General features: G+C 37.6%; 1 protein-coding gene across 15 annotated transcripts in view; it reads left to right on the top strand.

The window, feature by feature from the left end:
- Positions 1 to 132: 132 nt before the first annotated feature.
- Positions 133 to 22,716, top strand: part of BPTF (bromodomain PHD finger transcription factor) — a 61,885-nt gene continuing 39,301 nt past the window's right edge. For 12 of the 15 annotated variants that reach the window (XM_026067585.1, XM_026067582.1, XM_026067590.1 and 9 more), the window contains exons 1-2: positions 133 to 992; positions 13,384 to 14,206. In XM_026067585.1, coding sequence (XP_025923370.1) covers positions 353 to 992; positions 13,384 to 14,206 — 1,463 coding nt within the window. In that variant the 5' untranslated portion in view covers positions 133 to 352. Of the gene's footprint in view, positions 993 to 1,031; positions 1,185 to 11,887; positions 12,064 to 13,383; positions 14,207 to 22,716 lie in introns of those variants that run through there. The other 3 variants (XM_026067594.1, XM_026067593.1, XM_026067597.1) reach the window with 3 other exon arrangements.

Genomic DNA, 22,716 nt, shown 5'->3' on the forward strand with positions numbered 1-22,716 from the left:
CAGCGCGCTGGCTCCAACATGGCTCTGGCGGCGCGGCGGCGCCCCCTGGCGGCGGCGGCTGGGCGCGGCTGGTCACGTGAGGCGCTCGGGGCCTGCTGCCGCCGCCGCTTCCCCCAGTCAGAGCGGAGCGAGCCGAGGCAGAGACGAAGAAACAAGATGGCGGCCGGTGGCGATCCGGAGCGGGACGCCGGCAATTCGGATTGAGCCCTCGGCCCTCACAGCTCGGCGGCCCCCCTCCCCGGCCCGGATCCCTCGCAGGGGGGGGAGCTTCCCCGTAGCCGCCTGTCCGGACTCCGAGCGCCCTCCCGAGCCTTCCTTCCCCCTCCCTTCCCCCCTCGGCCAGCGCCCAGAGATGCGGGGCCGGCGAGGCAGGCCGCCCAAGCAGCAGCAGCCGGCGGCGGCCAGCGCTCAGGCGAGCTCCCCGGCTCCGCCCGCCCCGGCGGGCCCCATTGGGGGGCTGCGGTCCCGGCAGCGGGGCAGCAGCCGCGGCAGGTGGGCGACCTCGGCCCAGGCGGAGACGGCGGGGCCCAAGCAGAAGGGGGCCGGGGCTGCCCAGGCCTCTTCCTCCGCCGCCACCTCCCCCAGGGGGGGCAGCAAGAGGAAGGGAGGCAGCGGCGGCAGCAGCACCCCTGGTGGGGGAGGCAGCAGCGGTAAGGGCAGGGGCAGGGCCGGGGCTGGAGGAGCAGGGGGAGGAGGCGGAGGAGGCAGCTGCAACAGCCAAGGCAGGGCTGCCTCGTCCAGGAGGAGCATCAGCAAAGTGGTGTACGACGATCATGAGAGTGAAGAGGAGGAGGAGAGCATGGTGTCCGAGGAGGAAGAGGAGGGAGACCCCGAGGATAACCAGGACTCCGAGGAGGAAGAGGAGGAGGAGATCATGGAGGAGGAGGACGACGACGACTCTGACTACCCTGAAGAGATGGAGGATGAAGACGATGCCAGTTATTGCACTGAGAGCAGCTTCAGGAGCCACAGCACCTACAGCAGCACCCCAGGTAGAGAGTCAGTGGGATGAGCTAAAAACGAGGCGAGGGCACCCCACATGCTCCCTCTAGGTTTGCAAATACACACATGCATGGGAGGAAGAATGCATGCGGACCGTAAGGGATGCCTGCAAGCCCTCGCAGGGAGAGAGGGGTATGCAAATTAACGACTGGCAACCCCACGGATGCAGGGAACGCTGGAAGGTGCTTACAAACACACATGCAGTCAGGGGAGGGAGGAGGGAGGGTAATACATGCTGCGGTAAGGGGATGCTTTGCAAATATGCATAGAGATTCTGGTTGCTGCAGAAATGCATGCTACACCAGAACGTGTTGCAAACAATGTCAAAAGTATATGGAGCATTCACTTAGGATTTTTAAACAAGAGAAAGGAGGTGCCTGTATTGCAAAGAAGTGGTTGCAAATATATACAGGAGAGGATGGTTTGTGCCTGGGAATATAACTTAATGTAATAAGGGAAGGAAGCACATGCAACTTGAAGTGGCCGAAAAAAACACCATAAACACTGAAATTTTGCAGGCTCTTGAAATCAGAGATACAACTGGAAGCAGCATTTATTGGCTTTAAGACAAAACTAGCTTTTCAAGGAGGGAAATGAGGTGCATTGTTCAAAATGGAGATTGCATTGTTATAGTTTAGGGAAAAGTGCACAGGGCCTCATTGCAAGGGTGTAAACCTAGTTTTAGTTAATAAGGCCTTCTTAAACAAAAATTAAAGGGTGGAGGTTGAGTCAAAAGTCTTGCTTTTAAATACTGCATTTATTTTAAGATGTGCCAAGCTTTAAAACTCATGGTGGGGTTTAAAGCTCTTTAATGTCATTGTGATGATATTTAATCTTTTTTTTTAACCTCTAGTAGCAAATTTGAGCTCAATTTTTTTTTTTTTTTTTTAGGACCCGCATTCTTTTTTGTCTGTAATTAGTTCATTAGGCATGTGGGTTTGAAGCCTTAAAAAGTCTTTAGATAAACTTAAGCACTTTAGGTTTATTTGAATTAATTCTAGAATGGAGTTCAGGCTTAGGATTTTTATTTTTTGTCTCTGAACCAGGAGAGGGGTTAAACTTAGGGATAACCTGGGAGTGTGTTGCTGAATTGGGCTGCAGGATAACAAACACTGTTGCTGTACAAGTATTTGGCCAATTTGGAAGGGGGGAGGAACAGGTTGTGTTTAAAAAAAAAAAAAAAAGCAATGCATTTAAGTGTGTAGTTTTGAACAGCTAGCAGATCACTTTAAAAAAGGGGGAAGTACTGGCTACTAAATGTGCCATTTGTTTTTATTTTAGTTAGTTTAATGATATCAGTCCATTATGTGACACTCTAATAGTCCTTTAAAAAAGCGTGTCTGTATCTATATAGATATATATACAAATATTTAAATTTATATCCGTATCATCAGGAACCTAAGGGAATTAAAAGTAAATACGTATGTTATTTAATGAATTAAAATCAGAGATAATTGGTTTTTGTTTTTTTGAATGAGTGTTAGTTTACCTGTTGCTGGGATGTACTACAATGAAATTGAATTCCTTTGAATATTTATTACTTTAAAGATTGAGGTCTAGCTTCACAGAAGAAAAAATTCTGAAGTACTCTTTTTTTAACTCTTTGTTTTCTGTTTAGTTGTGGTAACTTTCATTCTGACTATCTTTTTGGTGCTTTTGTCGGGGGAAAAGATATTTTTATCACTTTAAGTGGCTAGGTCAGGAATATATTTTGACATGAAAATCCAGTCTGAAAAAAGAGTTCTACAAAATATGGATTTTTTTGATTTTTGAGATATTCTGGCAAATAATAAGTTATCTCTGTGTGCATTGTTGTGCAAGCATAGACAGGTTTTAATTGGTATCTGAGTAGCAGAAATTGTTTTGGTGATTTATATGCTTATTTTCCACTTGATCAAGGAAACTTCAGTTTTAGCTTTTTTAATAAGTTTAAATGTAAGCATTTTAATCATAATATTCTATAGAGTACATGGTATTCTGACACTAACTGATTGATAGTTAAAGCACCTATGTTGTTTTGGCAATATGCTGGAACTTCTGATTAGTTAGTATTGGTCTGAAGGCTTTTTTTTCCTTTTTTTTTCCTTTTTTTTTTTCCTTTTTAAGAGACACACTGTTGCTGTTTTGCAAAGAAGAAGGTGCAGACTTTTGATTTGATCAGCTAAGTCGCTGTCTTGTTTCTGCTTAATGAATATCTATACTGTGAACACTGCTACATAGTGGTGGTACTAATTGAAATCTTAGTCTTATCGTAATCCAGGAAAAGATTCTTGACATTAGAACAACTTTAATTGGCAAGAGAAAGATCCACCCGATCTCAGTATCTTTTTATCTGACAGTGGCCAGTGGAGAGAAAAGTGGTAAGAGTCGGGCAAGCATATAATGATATGTCTTCAGAATATCCTCACAGGCTCTAGTGATCCTGAGTCAGGTGCATGCTGAGCCAGAATTGGTCTGTAGCTCTTGCTGTATTTCTTTTTCATTCGTAAACAGGTCTTCAGACCAGACAAACTGTAACATACAGTGGCAAAGTTCCTGTGGTTAACTACGCAGTTCAAAGGAGTATCTCCTTTTTTGTTTTAAAACAAAAATTCTGACTCCTGACAGTATTTATTTGATGCCTGCTAGTTTTCTGCTCAAGGAGATTATGAACAATTGTTCTCTATTTATCTTCTCTAGATCACGTGCAGCCTGAATTATTACCACCTTCAGGTTGTAGTCTTTGGGGTTGAAGAGGTTTTTGTAGAGCAGGATATTGAAAAATTGCAATACTAATCAAACTCTCCTTGTCTCCAAGATTTTACACGTAAATCACATTCCACTTAAGTGGGTGAAACAGTGTTACAGTTTTTCAAAGTTATTTTGAACAGTGAATTTAAAGAGCACAGTGCAACGTCTCTAGCCGAGTAAGGTTCAATTCTTATGCTCCTCTGTGAAGTTTATGATATATCCTGAACTTGGATGTTGCAGTACTTTTTTACTGTGTTATTATTCAAGTATTTAGAGAAGCAAAGCTTTAGAAATGATAATATGCCTTTGATATGCTTGATAATGGTATAGTTAAATTTTATTGTGTGAATGTATATGATGTTTATCACTTCTTTTACTGGATGGATCTTTGGTAGAGGGATTGTGTATGTATTACCCCTTTTCTGTTTTCCCTTTGTATTCTCAGAAGGTAGGTGTGCTTTTAGGATAGGTAATCCTGTACATCTGGTGTCACAAAACATTTTTGCCATTACCTGTCCACTGTAACTTTTACTTTAGGCTTGTCACAATTGCATTAGGCATACCAAGAATTTTCCGGACATTGCAGAACTTTAAAACATGACTTAATCAAGATGCCTAAAAGTGCTTCCTTTTTTGTTTCTTTTTTTTAAATAAAAAACTTGGAAAACTAGCTTTAAGAAGATCTGTTCATCTAGATTTTGGCTGAGATAATAAACATCAGACTATCTAACGAGCAAATGCACAACAGTGGAGTTGCGCGCCAAAAGATTATCTCATTAAAATATTTTTAATATAGTTTTTGGATGGATGTTGCCAGTCTGTGAGCATTTACAGTGACTGACCAATGCTTTTGCTTAGCCAGTTGTTTTATCAGGGTGCTCCTACCTTTGGGGCAAAATAATTCAACTGGAAATGGCAGGTGCTGCATTTTGTGAGTCTGTGAGAATTTTGTATCTTAACATATTTTCATGCTCTCGAGGAGTTAAGTCAACACATTGAGATATGATAGTAAGGTATGCAGCCTCTTTTGTCTGATACGTGAGAATATTCACCAGGCTCTCAAACGTCTTACCTAGTGTATCCTGTTCTCTAAATTAAATCTGGCATTCTCTTATTTTACTATTTAGAAATCTGAACTTTGATTTGTAATCTAGAGGAAGTATCACTAGTTCATCATGAAAAATGTAGGAGGCAATTTCAAGTCCTAGCAAAGAAGTTGTGTAAAAGGCCAACTTAATAAATTTGTGGTTAATTCTGTTGTATTGACATGCAAATTTGCAGTTTATCTGAAGAGAGAGTTTGTCAATTCAGTCATTTTTCTAAGAAATTCTGTGCAGCAAATACCTTATCATTATCAAAGTATGTACATTGTAAAAATTGTAGAATAATTTGATGTACTGCAGATGAATTCATCATGTGAACTTTTCTGTAGGTCTGCAGTAAAATTGCATAGCTGACTTTGGTATTGCATGGAACTAGCATAAAGACAATAAATGTGGACTTTGATAGACTTGGGGGGAGCTTGCTCCTTTTTGAAATTAATTATAGCCTATCCCAAGTATGTCCCAACTAATAAGTTGTCGGTCAGTGTTTCTGAAAAGTAATTGTTACGTTAATATTACCTTTTTTTAAATTTATTTTTGCATTTGCCTGGATTCTAGGCACAAAGGAGTTGTGACTTGGAGTACTTCTCAGAATGACCACATGGAGTTTCTTTTGCTACTTGCATTAGTTATCCGAATGCTAAAATGATGCTTTATAATATGGAGGGGTTATATGCCTGGCTTGTACTAAGGTTCTACTCATGGCAATAGTGTTGAGAAATTAAACTCTTAAAGTAAAATCAGTAAAGGGTCCCTGTTCGATTCAGAAGCATACTGACATCTTAGAGATACAAACCAGTAAAAATAACAAACAGCCAAAGAAACTTCAAGCTATGTTTTTGAAAAATATAAAGACCTAGTGCTCTGCAAAGCAAGGTAGTAGTCATTCATAACGTAGAACATGTTTAGAATTTCTGTGACATGAGTGCTCTCAGCAAAATGCTTTCAGATCTAGTCTAGTAACTGGCTGTTTTCTCATTCTTGCAGCAACTCTGACATTTTTTGCGGTGGTCGGTGTATTGCTTTTTAATGCTGGTTTAGGTTTTAAGTTTTATCTGGTTTTCTTTTTCCAGACAAAAYGTGTAAATTGGGGTTACAGAGCAATATTCATATTGGAGCTAAGGTAGAATTAGACATCATATCATACATCATAAATACACATCATAAAATAGAGTAAATAAATCATATTCCTTCAGAAAAGTTTTCTTGAAGAGATTTGAATTGTGAATATTAGAAACATGTTGATTGTCATGTAAGCTTCCCCCTCACCCCCCAAGGGGGGGAAAAGGTTTTGAAAATGTCAAAGCCTTTAATTTTGACCCATCTTAAGCTATTTTGATTTTCTATTTTGGTACTGCTTTTCATAATATATTTTTATTTTATGTTAAACTGATTCACTCTAATTTTACTACTTTTTTCCTCTCTAATGTAAGCTGAGCAAATGTTCTCCCAAGAGGTGTACTTTTAATTGAGGAACCAGTTTGGCTATTGTTGTGTAAAGCATGTAGCTATATCCAGTTTATGCATTTTGCCAGAAAAAAAACAAAAATCTGCTCTTACGTATTTTTATCAACTGTCCTAAAAGTTTTCAATTTTCTCAGTGGTGTTTAGCAAGAACTTCTGTGGTGTGTTCTCACTTGAAATTTTTGTGGTGCAAAGTAGTATGTGGAGTAGCAAATGGCTGATTCTTATGTATTTATTAACACCAAACAAAAATAAGATAATATCACTGAGTTAAGGAGAGTGTGCAAAAGCCAAAATTCCTAGGAGGAAGGAAAGCATAGAAGAGGGCATCTGTCCCTAAGGAGTACTCGTGCTTCCAGAATATCATATAATTGCCAATTGGTCTTTATGTTGAGGGGTTTCTCTAGTGACTCATGATCTGAAAAACAAAAACAGCTCAGTTCTATTTTGCTAAAGACTAACTTTTACATAAGAGTAACATAGTTTGACTTGACTTGTGGGACTTGAAGCCAAAAATTAATCTTTCTTCTTATTGGAGGCAAATTGAAAACCCTTTTGCTTGCTGGGGTCAGTTCTGTGGAGTGTTCCTGTGGGGTTTTGTTTGTTTTATTTTTCTTCTCCTGTGATGGATTACCGAAGTATCGGAAACTCTGCAGGCCATACCTTTTCTTTCCCCTGTACTCTGAGCTTCCTCCTCCATTGCAAAAGTGAATAAAAAGCTCTAAGCTGGAGTCTGGGTGCCCAAGTGATGAGAAATTAAGAGGAAGGGAAAGTTTTTAGAGAAGAGAAATCAGACTAGTTGTGAGCTTTCTGATCAAGAAATGCTGGAACTGGTGCTGTTTATTTCCGAGGTCGGATACCAGAGCAGAGTATTTTGTATGTAGGACTACATCGTCCAGACCATCATTTGAAATATGCTGGGCTGAAAAACTATATTTACTGTTGCTCTACATCTGGAGTGAAGGGATGTGTAACATAAGTTACACGTAAGGTGTAATAGGACTTTTGTGACTTTTGTTAGGCTACATGTATATGGTGATTGGAGTGTAACTGAAGGCACAAAAAGCATGGAAGTAATATTTGGTCGCAGTACAACCTTTAAATATTATGGACACTTGTGTAGTAGTTTAGTGTTTTAAATAATAATAGTGTTTTAAAACTGGCTACATAAAATAAATGTTAAATATGGTTAAACTATTTGCAAGTTTCATGTCCTCCTGGGTTAAAGAGTTAGCAGATGTCACTTTCCCTTTCTTTCGGTCTGTGTATGAGAATGGAAACAAGCTTTTCGATCCTTTTCAGCTCCAGTGCATTTCTAAATTTTTGAACTGAATAGCTTGAACAGACTGAAATTAAAAAAAAAAAAAAAAAAGCAAGAGTAAAAAGAATTTTTTTGAATTGCTTCAGTAAATCCTGGTTCTGAGTGCTTAGCCTGTGACTTCACCAGTTCAGTGACTTCATTTTATTTCAAATATCATCAACATGTTTTGCTTAATTATTTGTAATATAAATTATTTTAATAGATTATGGTAAATGTAAACTATAATTATCAATATCTATAATTAAATGCACCATGTGAATGAAATTGTTTACTCTTTAATTTTAATTACAGGCAGCTCTTCAACTAGAGAATTCAAAATAGGGAGAGGCAACTATTGCAGACTACTTCATCAATTTTGGAGACAACTAGTGAAGGAATGTGATTTAGAAAAAGTATATCTATGCTTGATTCAAGTATAATGCTGAGACACTAGATGATCTGAATGGAGTAGAGGTGGATGTTTTCTCTGTATTTGTACTGGCTCAACTTGAAGGTGGAATTTGATTCAGGGGTTTGGTTAAGATGTAGAAACTAGCATAGAAGTATACAATTTGTATGTAATAACTTTTGTCCATTTTGGAAAACTTAAGTGTGAATAGATGGAATCTCTTTAATTGAGGTTAGATACATCAAGACTCAGCTTAGTCTAGTCAGTCAGTGGTGGTGCTTAGAGGAGAAGTAACTTCTGCTAGAACACTTGCTCTGGAATCCTCTGACTTTTTTTTTTTTTTTTTTCCCTGGACAAGGTATTTTCTACTTAGAATAAAAACCTACTGCTATGAGAAGAGATTTCCACAGACAAGAAACTATGTAGGGCAAATAGTAAAAATGATTTATCCAAAGTTAAGTAAACTATACCAAGCTATATTGAAAATTGTTAATTGTAAGTGTAGTAATACAAAGTTTAAAAAGAAAATCAAACAAAAGTATAATTTTGTTGACTGCTCAGTGTGGTCATTGCACTGAATTTATATTACACTGTTTCCCATATTCTTTAAGTACATATTAATCTAATGAACATATATAGTGTCCCAAATGAAAATAAATGTTCATTGTTATGTAATCATCACTTGTATAGTCTACAGAAGCTTGCACTTCTTTCTTAAATATTTAAGCTGATACCACTAAATTAATCACACTTTTTTTGGAGATGGTGCTCAGGCTTCCTAGTGGAGGGCAAAATCCATGACAATTGACAATAAAAAATGGAGTTGTCAAATCCCAGTATCTCTTAAAAAAAATTTTTTTTTGAAGATAGAAATGGTTGAAGAGACCACTTTTTATTTTTTCTGCTGGTGAACATAAAATTAAAGCAATGGACAGCTCTATTTTAGCATGTTGTGACTTATTTTAGCATGTTGTGACTTATTTTAGCATGTTGTGACTTATTTTAGCATGTTGTGACTTATTTTAGCATGTTATTGTGGACATGTTAGAGCATAGGAGGCAGTGTGGTTCCTTTGTCATTCAAGTAAAACTCCTATGCTAAACTACATCATGTAAAAAGCAGAGAGTTTCTGAGTATTCCATGTCACCAACTTTGGGAGAATGATGACCTTTGAGTCCCACCTGGCTGGTATTCATGAATCAATCTAACACCCAGTTTATGCCAAATCCAGTCACTCCCCACAGTGGAGTGAGATGGGTAGTAATTTTTGTCTTCTGCCTTAAATCATTCTGTCGTTTGGGCTCTCAGATGAGCATATGAATCTCTATGGCTTTGAATAGAGACTCTTGTGTGCAAATTACAGGGTTAGAAAGTTGGCCACCCCTACCTGAGTAGGACAAAACTATACTGCTAATCTTATGTATTAAGTTTGAATTATTGAATACGTTTTGGAAAAGAGAGGCTTTTCCTTGAAGTTAGAGCTTGATAAGTTGAATATTGTAGGAAAAGTTAATATTTGAGGGGTTTTTTGTTGTTGCTCTTTGTTTGTTTTGTTGTTTAAGACCTTGTGTCTCTGAAGAACAACTTTGTAAACTTGAGCTGTAATCTTCAAAAAACCTTCATGTAGGTTGGAACCGCCTTTAAGCAGTGTAAACTATGTGGACTGTCAGGACCCTACAGATAATTAGCAATGAAATAACTATCAGAATTACCGAAAAGCCTGGAGTCCTTACTTTGAATTCAAAACTGCCTTTCTTAGGACTACATGCCAAAAGTTCTTTTTTGTCCTTCCCTTCAGTTGCCTGTACTAGTGGAAAGGGGGAATCTACTCAACCTGGAGAACATAGAAAATGGAAGGACAACATAAACTTACATTTCTGTTCAAAACAGAGACTGTAGAACTTTGATATCATTCGTATCATATTCAGTTGCTCTACAGTCTTAAGTTCAACAGCTACTTGAGAGTTCTTAAGAATTTAAGAGCGCCTTGTCAAAAAATGTGTAACTTTTTCGCTGGAGATGAGACTTTTTTCTTAAAGCTGTCACTTTCTTGAGTCATTTCTTGAAATTACAGTTTATACGTCAACAGTAATACATGTAAGCACAAATTCTCTGGAATATCCCAATCACGCTTTGTGGGATTCTCTTCTTGACTTCAATTTTTCTTCAGAGGGGGTATAGCAAATGTCAATAACGAATCAAAAGTGAAATTGAAAGAAAAAGCATAGAAAGATCTGAGATACCATGCAACCAAGCCATTCCATGTAAAATATGCTTGGATACTGTTTCTTCCTAAAATATTTTGCATCTTTGAATGCCTCCCTTGTTTAGCTCTGGAAACCAGTTTTTATGCAGTGCAGAATTACTCAAAACAGGTCAGCTTCAGAATAGAGAGAAATGATTTTGAGCTCTTGAGAAATGGTGTGTGATTTACAGTGTGAATTGAAATTTGGAGCATTAACAGTGATACAGCATACTTTATTATGGTATTAAGTGATGTGCTTCATATCTTAATAGCACATTTTTTTTACACCACTAATTGCAGCAATATGCTTCTTTTTCAACAGGATGGGTTAAAGAACTCTCTTAACATTTCCAGAAAATGTTAGGAATGCCTTGGTTTAAGGTTCTTTTTTTGCCTCTCCTGTAGTTTGATGTAACATAAGTATATCAGTTTTCGTCTCTTGTGAAAGAGACATCAGACACTACCGAAGAAGGTAGATGGATAGTCTGTTTTTTCAATGGAGGATGAAAACAATATACAAGAAGGAACTATAACTTTTTTTCAAAGTATCACATGTCAAAAAATGAGAGGAAATAAGTGGTGTTTGCTTCTCAGCCATGTTCATTCTTTCTGGTTTATCTTTGCTGAAACTATAGTCTCTTTTGGTCTTTTCTGATTCGTGTAGGTAAGTCAGGGTCATCTTTCACATTACTTGCTTCAGGGGCTGATTCCTTCTGGGCTTAACTGTGTGATAGACAAAGTATTTTTCAGCTACAATTGCAGGCACTGAAAGAATCCAAGTTTATAGTTCCACCAGCTTTTTGTGACATTTGGACTTAATGAAGGTTATTAGTGATTTCAAAATATCTTGTGCTGTCCTGTGTGACCATTTAATAGGGCTGGCCCTACACCATCATGCATTTTCCAGAGGAAGTTTCAGAAACCTAAAGTAATTTCACATGTAAATGCAAGTATTTTTTTTGTTGTTCTGTTGTGTGGTCTTTCAGCTTTATGCCTATAGGATTTTGGATCCTGATGATAGAAATGTTGTGTTTAATCAAGGTGTTTCTTGCTGTAAGAACACTTGCTTTGTGTCTATCTGTGAAACTACTCCATTTTTGTTTGCTGTGTTTGAACATTTTCCACTGATTTGTGCAGCAACATATTGGAAGGCAGTCATATAAGCATTCTTTCATTTTCCACAGTGTCAGAACTCAACTAAACTTGGAAATTTATTTTTATATGCAGCTGATGTTGATCCGTTACTTGTGTAATGGAAACATCTGGCAGTTCATCTTTTAATATTATTTCAGAGTGCCTAGTTGTTGCATAAGATTTCATTCACATTTTTAAAGTTTGAGAGGGAGAAATGTATCTGGTGTCCTCTTGCCATGCTAGCACAATTGTTGTTTTGTTTTTTCTTATGGAATCAATTGGCAAACTCTTATACCTCAAGATATTTCTTAAATGTAGTTTTTATTTTTGGTAACTTTTTACCTCAAGATATTTCTTAAATGTAGTTTTTATTTTTGGTAACTTTTTTCCTAATCAAGACATTTGAGTTCTGATGATGGTATTTTCTAATTCAGCAGATCTGGTTTTGTGCATCTGTCTGCTTTAGTGATTTTTTTTTCTTTTCCTCACTGTTATATTAGGGAATCTCTTCTTTATTTGTGGGAAAAGTATTGGAAAGAATAGGGTTGAACAAATGCCGCAGAGAACCTCTTGATGATGATTTCCAAGATGACCAGAATTCACTTCTGTTAATGTCCCTGGCAATCACAGAACTTGATCAAGAAATTAACATGAAGCTTGAAATTCCAAAATGCTGGTTGTATCACTCTTCAATCTCAGCTCACACTGCGTGTAATATAGGTCACTTGCTGTTAAAATATGCATATGAAGTTGCTATTATGGACAACTTCTTTCCTTTGGATTTTCCCTGTGAATAAAGTGCTTCCTGCAGACCACTTCTCTGTGTAGCATTGATAAATATAAAATTTTATTGTTGTCCAGAATTTTTGCAGGCTTACAGGAGGACCTAAAAATAGTTTTGCATCCCAGTTCTGGTTTTAAACTAACGATTAATTTATAAGATTGTCTAAATTTTAAGGTTTAAAAAACAAAGTTTTAATGAGTGCATATTAATACTTTAACTGGTAGCTGCAAAAGAGTTGCATATAACTGGATATTTTTGCACTAATTCAGTAGAGGTATAAAATATTTATTTAAAAAAATTCTAATAATACCATATACAGAAGCTTTTTTCCTCTTTCCTTCTGTGTGACATCTAGTATAGTAGAAGTAAAGGCATGAAAGCATAACATCTCTTCTAACAGACTGATTATGCTCAGTGCCTTTTCTGTTACGGAATGAAACAGCTCTGCAGATTAGCTGTGTTAGACTTAACCTTCCCTAATTCCACCTTCTTCTTATYCTGTGGTTGTCTCTCCTGTTTTATTGAAGCATGGTTTGGGAAGCAATTGGGAATTCCTGAAGCCTTTTTATAAAAATGTCGCATTTGATTTTTGTTTCTGGCTTGTCAGTGTGCAGGAGAAATATTCTATTTAGAAATCATTGGACAAGAAAAGTGATTTAAGTTCACTTTTATAATTCAGTTCTGTTGAAATTGATAGCCTGAGACATCGGCTTGGCACAGACTTTCCTATGTGCTATTACTGAATAGGAATATTGCTTGCAGTATTTTAATACTTAATCTTTTAATCTGTTGTCTGAATCTTGATTCCTCCAAGTTTAAGTTAACATGCCAAGAAAGAATAATAAACTAGTCATGCTGAATAAAAATGAGAACTTCTWAACTAATATTTTGGCTGAAGGAAATGTCTGTGTTTAAATAATTTGAACATTTACGATTCAACATGTCACTTTAAATATTCAAGAGAGATATAGTGTATGGGAAATGCAACTGCTCTAAGCATCTGAAGGAAAACTTCAGATTTATGTATCTTATTTTTTAGTCTTAATTAAAATATCAGATTGTTAGCTGAATGTCACATTTATGTAGCTGTGAAGATAATCTTTAATTTTCAGTAGTTTGGAAAGAGTGGGACACAGAAAGGTCATTGCTGATAGACGTTTTAATACATTGACTTGTGAATGGCAAAATTCTTACTGTTATTTTGAATTCCAGGTAGGAGAAGACAAAGAGTGCATCGTCCTCGTTCTCCAATTTTGGAAGAAAAAGATATCCCACCTTTGGAGTTTCCCAAATCCTCAGAGGACTTAATGGTGCCTAGTGAGCATATAATGAATGTTATTGCCATCTATGAGGTACTAAGGAACTTTGGCACTGTTTTACGCCTCTCTCCTTTTCGTTTTGAGGACTTCTGTGCTGCTCTGGTAAGTCAAGAGCAGTGCACACTTATGGCAGAGATGCACATAGTGCTTTTAAAAGCAGTTTTACGTGAAGAAGACACTTCAAATACTACCTTTGGACCTGCTGACCTCAAAGATAGCGTTAATTCCACTTTATATTTCATAGATGGAATGACGTGGCCAGAGGTTCTGCGGGTATATTGTGAGAGTGACAAGGAATACCATCATGTTCTTCCTTATCAAGAGACAGAGGACTATCCTTATGGACCAGTAGAGAATAAAATCAAAGTTCTGCAGTTCTTAGTGGATCAGTTTCTTACAACAAACATCGCACGTGAAGAGTTAATGTCAGAAGGTGTTATCCAATATGATGATCATTGTAGGGTTTGTCACAAACTTGGGGATTTGCTTTGCTGTGAAACTTGTTCAGCCGTGTACCATTTAGAGTGCGTGAAACCACCTCTTGAAGAGGTACCGGAGGATGAATGGCAGTGTGAAGTCTGYGTAGCACATAAGGTGCCTGGAGTAACTGACTGTGTTGCTGAAATCCAAAAAAATAAACCATACATTCGACATGAACCCGTTGGATACGACAGGCATAGAAGAAAATATTGGTTCCTGAACAGGAGAATTATTATGTAAGTAAACTAATTGTTTAGTGTTTTCTGAAGAATGATATTCTATTGAATGCATATTTAAAAATGACTTTCCTATAAAGTTACTATTGCCATCTTAAAATTATTTTTTTCTTTAGGTAAGACTTTTGCATGCTTTTTTTGTAGATCGTTTTCTAAAGACCATGTAATTCATCCATCAGTTTTCTCTAAAATAAATAGTTTCCTAACCCATATGTAAAAGGGGGGAGGGGGAAGCAATACCTGCAGTTTAATTTTAATGTGCACTAAAAATGCATGAATGTGAGAGGGAATTTTAATGAGAATTTTCCAGCTTCCTGTTAAAGTTATTGAAACATGGTCTAACTCACTCTCTTTGTGATCATGTGATGGACAGAAGACCAGTTTTGGTGTATTGCCACTTGCTTAGATAGTTGTTGGCTATTGGATACTGGTACTGTTTTGTACCTGCCTTTGTGAAACTAAGACTGCTTTTCAGAATCACTCGAAGATATTCACAGTATCTGCTAACTAGAAATTTAGAAAATACTGTGTGAAACTTCTGTATGTGTAAATGAAATGACAAGAAACACCTGCCTTGAAGCAATCTTGTACTCTGCATGTTTGACGCAATTTCCAATTCATGATTGGTCTTGGGATACTAATGCAATAAGCGTAATAATTTCTGTTAGCAAGGGCATTGTGTCCTTAGTGAGATAGTAGACAGTGTCTTTAAGAGGGCTTATGAGGGCTGTTGATGACCTTGAGTCTTGCAAATGAGAGATGCTTCTGAAGAACTCATTTTTAGTCCTTTAAAAGTGTCCTTTTCCTGCTTTTTTAATGTAGTGTTAATTGATGCTTAAAATATTAATTATTGATCTTTTTTCCTGTGGTGTTCTTTCATATTTGTCAAAGAGTTAGTGTTTGATTATTTTTATTTTTTTCAGGTCATAATCACCACAGTAGTATCAGATAGCCTTTCAAAAGATGCAGGAAGATAGCTACAGTATGTGACATACCATTCAGATTGATCAACAGGATATGATGGTCAGCCTGAAGGTGTGGATATCCTTATTTTTCCGTAGCCTCGTACAGAAGCTTCTAGCTTCTGTTTCCAGAAAATCTGTTGGAAGTTTGATTTAAAGAGATATTCTTGCTGGATGTGTTGAGCTACAGTCTCCACCAGTAATGGATTATTATTCTACTCTCCCACTGCTGTGGTTGAGATCTAAGAAGCTTTCATCCTGAAATAAACATCACATTAACTCTCAATTTACATAAATCAAAAATATTTCAAAGCCTGATTTGCCAGTGGTCCATAAAACTTTGTAGTTCATCTCTTTCTCTAACTTTGACATTGCTATTTTAAGGAAGTACGAAAATGTCAGCACAAGATTTCTTTTTCTTTTCCTGATACAGGTTCAGATAAAGAAACTGGAAGTATTTCAATAAAATCGTTTCTTTAAATAGTGCCATTCCTCTTGTACTGGAGATTTTCTGCAAAAAATCATACTTTTTTGCCAGAGTTTCTGCCCAGTAAAATGTATTGTAGTCCTTCATTCTGATTATGTCAGCCTTGGTAATGATCTCTAAATTAGGAAATTAGCCTATGAGAAAAAGGCAAATCATTCCTCTTTTTTCTGATTGTTTTCTGTTTCAATAAAACAAGCCTGAAGAGTGGAAAAATTGCCATGCATTTATTATTGACTAAAACTGGTAGTTTGCCCATCTGTTTTCTCTCCAATTTTCAGACATCTGATTTCCTTGGAGAAAGTGTTTGAGGTGAAGGCATCTGAGAAATCGTTAACGAATTTGTATCCAACGTAGATTTCCCAGTGAACGTGAATTTTTGTTCACTTTTATATCCAAGTTTATGCTCARTTAGCATAACTTCTTAACTGAGTTGAAATATCGCAGGAGACACAGATATTAAATTGGATACAGAATTTAAATGTGCACTGAGTGTAAACCCTTTGTGTTGTGGATTTGCATAGTTACAGAAACAGACATCGCAGATGCGCTGCCGTTAGTTTCCATTATGTATGGGTAGATTTTCCAGTTTCTGGATAAACCATACTGTTGATGCAAATGCACTTCAATTGGCTTTCTGTGAAGCATTTTGGGTTTATTTGCATTGTGCTGTGTTTCGGGGAAAACTTGCATAGCACCATAACTAAACTAAAGGAGGTAGCTGTACTGCTTCTGGACCTAGCTGTGTGTTTATGTAGCATTTCCATGAGTCAGATTGGGTCTGGAGGTAGCTGTACTGCTTCTGGACCTAGCTGTGTGTTTATGTAGCATTTCCATGAGTCAGATTGGGTCTGGAAGCAGTAATATAACCGATTCTTCAATAGCGGGGTGTTCCCAGTCTCCCTTTTTTCCATATAGCAGACAGTTGAGTATGTTATACTGAAATTTATAGAGAGTGTTCTCTTGTCTTGTTGAAATGCTGTTCATTGGTGTTCTCTCTCAGTATCTTGAATCGTCTAACCCAAGAACAATCTTTATGACTTTCCAGGTCTTTAAAATCTAGTAGAAACCTGACTGGTTACAGGAAACTTTCACCATAAAACTTGAATGAGGTTAACACAGGTATAGTGACGGTAATTTTCTTTTCCAAGGAGCAGGAAAAAAGAGGACTCTCCTGGTAACCAGAGAAGAGTAAAGGAAAATAGTAGCAGGATTATAAGTGAAGGACAGACTGCTCTGTTAGACTTTGGGAACAAACAAACAAACAAAAAAAAAAGAGCCTGGTTATGAAGGATACATAATTGATATTTTTTTGTGCTTTAATTACCTGCATTTTAACAAATTATAGATATTCTCCTCTGTGCATGATTTTGATATCTCTCCTTTCCAACACTTGAGGTAAAAGTTGTTCTGAAGATGGGTTTGACTTAATGCTGTCCTGCACTGGCAGAACAGTCGTGTTCTGCTCGCTATTAGAGGCCTAGAAATTAACAGGCAAAATCCAAACAGTCACTTTGGGAGATTTTAAGATTAAACAGACAGGCCTTTTCTATCTATAATACATAAGTGGGTTGGTAGTTGTTTTTTTCATAGAGAAAGTTTAATTGAAAACAATGTGTTTCCCAAAAACGTGGATTATTTGATTTTAGGAAGGTTTTGATACAGCCAACACTTCAACATATTTGAAGTGGAAATAAATCATACAAGTGCTTCTAGTTGTAAAACTACAGGTTTGAAAATTTTCTCTCTAGCCCATTGGAAATAATTGTTACTTCAGTAGAAAAGACATTCTTATTCTTGTAAGGTTGCAGGCATTGAACTTAAAAAAATATATATATAATATAATAATAATTCCCATTAGGAGTTCAGTAGGCAAGTGATTTGTTCCAGAAATCTTAATTCACATTTTATTAATGTAAGTTTTATGCCCTAATTGGGGTTTATTTAAAGAAAAATACATCCATATTCCATTTCAAATCAAAATAGATGAGAGCTATAAATAATACAGCAAAAAAAGTTTTTATTGGATTTTGCCTTTACTGATTTTTGGGTAATGATAAAGATTTTCAAAACATAAATAGAAAAGTACTGTATGTTTACAGACACAAGAATAAATGTAGTATATCCGTTAATTCCTCACTTTTTTGTATTCTTACTGCAGGTCACCTAAGTTGAAAGATTACTCTTCCCTTGTGGTCCCCAGCCTTTCTGTTCCCATACGATACGCTTCTGCTAGTGTAAACGTACCTATGGGTGCTTCCAAAACAAGTTTTGTCAGAAATATGTGGTTTGGGTTAACTATTTTTCAAATAATCCTGATGGAACCAGAGTAGAAAGCAGCTTCACAGGCAGTCATTCGGGTAGATCTGGAGCAGTTGTACTCTTCCGCAGTACAAGGTGGGATGGACAGAATCACAACCAAACCCACTAGAATTTTCACAGCACTTCAACATAATTCAATTTATGTATAATGTGCATAAATGTGCATAATGTTACTTAAAATTGAATCATGCAAAAACCACTTCATAATGGAACAAAAGCACTTACTACCTAACTAAATTCCAGGGAAATACAGCTTTAAAAATGAAAAAACAGAGTTTATGTGAATTATTAATATCCTTTAGGTTCAGTGACCGTAGCGTACTGCAAAACCAGCTGTTTCTCTACACTGAACAGGATCAAACCGCATCTCTGATGCCTTGGATAACTGAAGGATAACTTGAAGGATAACCGCCAAAAACCTGAACTCCATGAAATTAGATTGTCATATCAAGTTTGTTAAAATCATTAGGGTGTACTCACAAATGCAATGTGGGCCAATTTATCAAAGAAAACTAATAGATCTAAAAATATCTGCATAAACACCTATTTGAAATCATGGCTGGGGAATTCAGAATACTGAAATCCTAAATTCTTACATTTCTTGTTCTTCAAAGAGCAAGTTTTCTGGGGCTTGCTTACTTCCCCTCCTCTCTCCTGCTGTTGGTAGTTATAAATGTTACCAGTTCATCATACCACAGAATCACACAGAATCGCTGAGGTTGGAAGGGACCTCTGGAGATCATCTAGTCCAACCCCCCTGCTCAAGCAGGGTCACCTAGAGCACATTGCACAGGATTGCATCCAGGCACGTTTTGAATATCTCCAGAGAAGGAGACTCCACCACCTCTCGGGGCAACCTGTTCCAGTGCTCTGTCACCCTCACAGTGAAAAAGTTTTTCCTTATGTTCAGATGGAAGTGTCTGTGTTTCAGTTTGTGCCCATTTCCTCGCGTCCTGTCGCTCGGCACCACTGAAAAGAGTCTGGCCCCATCCTCTCGACACCCTCCCTTCAGATACTTGTACACGTTGATAAGATCTCCTCTCAGCCTTCTCTTCTCCAAGCTAAACAGGCCCAGCTCTCGCAGCCTTTCCTCATAAGAGAGATGCTCCAGTCCCCTAATCATCTTTGTGGCCCTTCGCTGGACTTGCTCCAGTAGTGCCACATCCCTCTTGTACTGGGGAGCCCAGAACTGGACACAGTACTCCAGATGTGGCCTCACCACGGCTGAGTAGAGGGGGAGAATAACCTCCCTTGACCTGCTGGCAACACTCTTCCTGATGCACCCCAGGATACCATTGGCCTTCTTGGCCACAAGGGCACATTGCTGCCTCATGCTTAACTTGGTGTCCACCAGCACTCCCAGGTCCACCACCTTCTTCCCCATCTTGTAACAAGTTTGATAGTATTTTGGGGGGATTCATCAAGTCTTTTATTTCCACATTCATCACTTGCTGAGGGAAATATGCCATGTTTAAACCCATCATTTTGGTTTTGTTTCTTATCCACCTCTTCTGTTTTATAAAGATAGGAAAGTGGACAGTGGGAGGAGGTCTCTTCCCATACCTCCCCTGCAGCAAATCTCAACAAGATTAATAAGCAAGAGAAAATTAATTCCTGAGTCTTTGTTTCAAGGTGCTTACAAAATTAGGATGATGTCACGGAGTCAGTTGTGTTTGTTTTGTGAAGGTTATTTCTGCAAGTTAGCAAGTCAGAAAGTTTAGGATTTGGGCTTGCATTCTGCTAGTAAAGAGCTGCGGAGTTTTAACAAGTTATCATCCCCTTAAATGTTTTGTTGTTCCCTGTCTATCACAGATTACCACTTTCTTTAGTAATCAGTGGAAAGTCCAGTGTTTTAAACATAGGTTAAACATGCCTCCACTGGAAATTGAAGATGATGGATTTAGTATTAAAGCTAGTAAGTATGGATGTAAGTCTCATTCTACTGACTCTGCTCTTGGATGGTAACTTCAGAGCAGAAAATGAGTACGAGTTGTAAAGTTTTAGACTGCTGCAGTAAGTTTTGGTAGGCCTTATTTGTCAGACTGCTTGATGAAAGACTTAGACAATTTAGGTGTGTCTTACAGGGCACAAATTCACTTTGCAGGCCAAATCTGTTCCCCTGCTGTGGGTTTGCTAAAAATTAAGTGTTTACATTCAGAATGCGTGAAAAGGAAATAAAGAACAGAGGACTGTCTTTGGATTCTTCTGATTAAAGTTAAGTTTCTTTTCTCACTGTTACAATAAACACCACTAACAGGAAGAAAAGTAAAAGGTCAATGAATTTCTAAAGACCGAAAGCCAGACTTAGAAAAGATCTTCCATGGAACTTATGTATGGATGCTACAAGGTCTGATGATAATAAGTTCTGATTATGGAGTCAGAAGAAGATCCCTCACTTACCCCTCTGAATCTAAAGGAAAAGGAGTATGATGTTTGTGAGTTAGGAGATGTAAATTATCTAAAAGTTAATTATCAGTGGAAGAAGTGAGAGGAAAAATAATGGAGGGAATAAATCAGCAAAATAAAGAGAATGAAATTACTTTTAGATATAAAATTATTTTATTTACATTATATATATTTTGCTGATAGAGCTGGGTAAACACAGTGATTTTCTTCCTTCTTTCCTGTTCCCATATAGAAGGTTTATAAGTTTAGAAATGGACATTAAACAAATTGGAAATATTGAGATGCATTTGATTTGCCAAATGTCTGTGAAATGAGATAATAAAACATTGTTTGGCCTTCATTTTGATAGCACCAATAAAAAGACAAATTGTTATTCCCGAGTTGTGTGCACCTTCCTTGATTGTCAAAAACAGCAGTTTTTCAGCTTTTCTTTTTTTTTTTCATGATATGAAAAGATTTATCATGCTGTTCTGTACCTCAATGGCTCCTCCTCTACTTTCTCTAGTTAGTTTAAAAGCTTTTGGAATCTTCCTCTGAATAGAAGAATAGTTGAAGGAACAGTTTACTGAATTCTGCAGTTCCTAATTATATCAGCATGGGATTTGGGAAGGGGTCTCTCTACTTCAGAAATACTTTGCTTGAAAGTTCATAGCATTTTGTTCCGTGTTCTTGTTTTTATCACTCTTAAAACTTGCCTCTAAAGTCTGCCAGTGAATAGTTTCTGGCAGTAAAAAGGGCCGAAAGAGGTAGGAAATATTCCTGTGATTCTTTTCTTGCTTGCTTGGCCTCACTTAATGTATGTGACTGAATAGAGTCCTCTGGAGACTGAGTAGACATGTCCAGCAAAAAGCTGGCAATATGTCTTGCTTGTCAGAGGAAAAACTAATTGGGAATCAGTCCTTGTGCAACTTCCCTCACCCTTCCATCTTCTCTGTAGTAATAGCCCAATTCTCTTGATTGCTTCAAAAGGAAAAAGTTATGTTCCTTTAGCCAATTCACCAATTAGGTGCTTAGAAAAAGCTAGCTTGAATCCCTAAATTGTTAATTTAAAATCTAACTAATTTTGCCTAAACAAATTCTGTTGAATGCTTTCTGCAATGGTTCTTTGACTGTTGATGAGTCAGTAATGAGCAGCTGGAGATTTCCACTTGCACATACCTGAATTTTGAAAAGAAAACTGACCAAAGATGAGTTTTGTCTAAGTGTACGTAGTATGAAGTTTGTGCCCTTTAATTTTCTGGCTGTGCTTACTTATATCCAGAGAAAGCTTGAATTCCTTAGCTCCTATTATTAAGGTCATGGTAGCCTTTATTTGAAGAGAAATTCTGTGCTCAAAGAACCTATGTAAAGCAAGCAGAAAGGAAATAAAATACTTCTGCATAATTTCATTGGCCATTTCTAGAATATTGTCAGAGCAGTGCTTTAGTGATTACAGTCTGGACCACATTTGGAAAGGTTAGCGCTTGGTCCCTTCTGTGGAATAGCATCTCTGGGATCCAGTATCGGGCTTCTGCACAGCGTGCGTCAGTTCTGTTGGAAGATTTCTTTATTCTCTTCTTGAATTATGGAGAGAAACTGAAGCTAATTGCTGTTCAGTCCAATGGAACCTTGTAGCTCCAGAGTAGGAAGAAATGATGGGAGAGGAAAATAGGTGATTCTTGGGATTTTCAGGTGACATAGTAATGCATCCTGAAAGCATTAGCATAGCTGTAGCGTTTTTGGATTTGCTAAGTGAAGGGAGGAAGTGTGAGAAGAAGAGAACACTTGGATGATCATAGACAAAATTTAAGCAACGTGCACAGGCTTCTACGCCTGAGCTGCTTGTCTGGAAAACGGGTATTAGCAGAGCCTTACTTCATGGAATGATGTGAGATAAAGTGTTCCAGTTATTGCACACCTAGATCGTATAAGGAGATGCATAAAGGAGGTATCTAGTTAGCAAATAATCACGTGCAATTTATAAATGAATTGAGGGTTCAAAATGGAAGGTAAAGGTGCCCTTTTGGTGAGTTAAGTAATTAAAGTATAAACTTATCAACAGTATTCAGCAATAATGTTTGTAAAGCAGCAATATTAGTATAGCTGCTCTGCCAATTTCCTACTCCCAGCATCCTTATTGGATGTTTGCCAGGGAAAAGAGCAACAGAAATTCAGAAAGCATGGCTTTTCCCTTCCTCTCCAGTTACCTTGTCTTCTTTCCATTCTCACTTTTCTGTTGTGCTTTGTTTCATCTTTTGCTTTTCTTTTGCTGTAAAAAGTTGTATTCTTGCATTCTCTTCTCCCCTTCCATTTTAGTTTTTGAGTGTTTGCTTTTCTTTTCCTTTTCTGGGGCTTTT

This window comes from Apteryx rowi, unplaced genomic scaffold (assembly GCF_003343035.1).
Source record: "Apteryx rowi isolate R43461 unplaced genomic scaffold, aptRow1 scaffold_26, whole genome shotgun sequence".
NCBI lineage: Eukaryota > Metazoa > Chordata > Aves > Apterygiformes > Apterygidae > Apteryx > Apteryx rowi.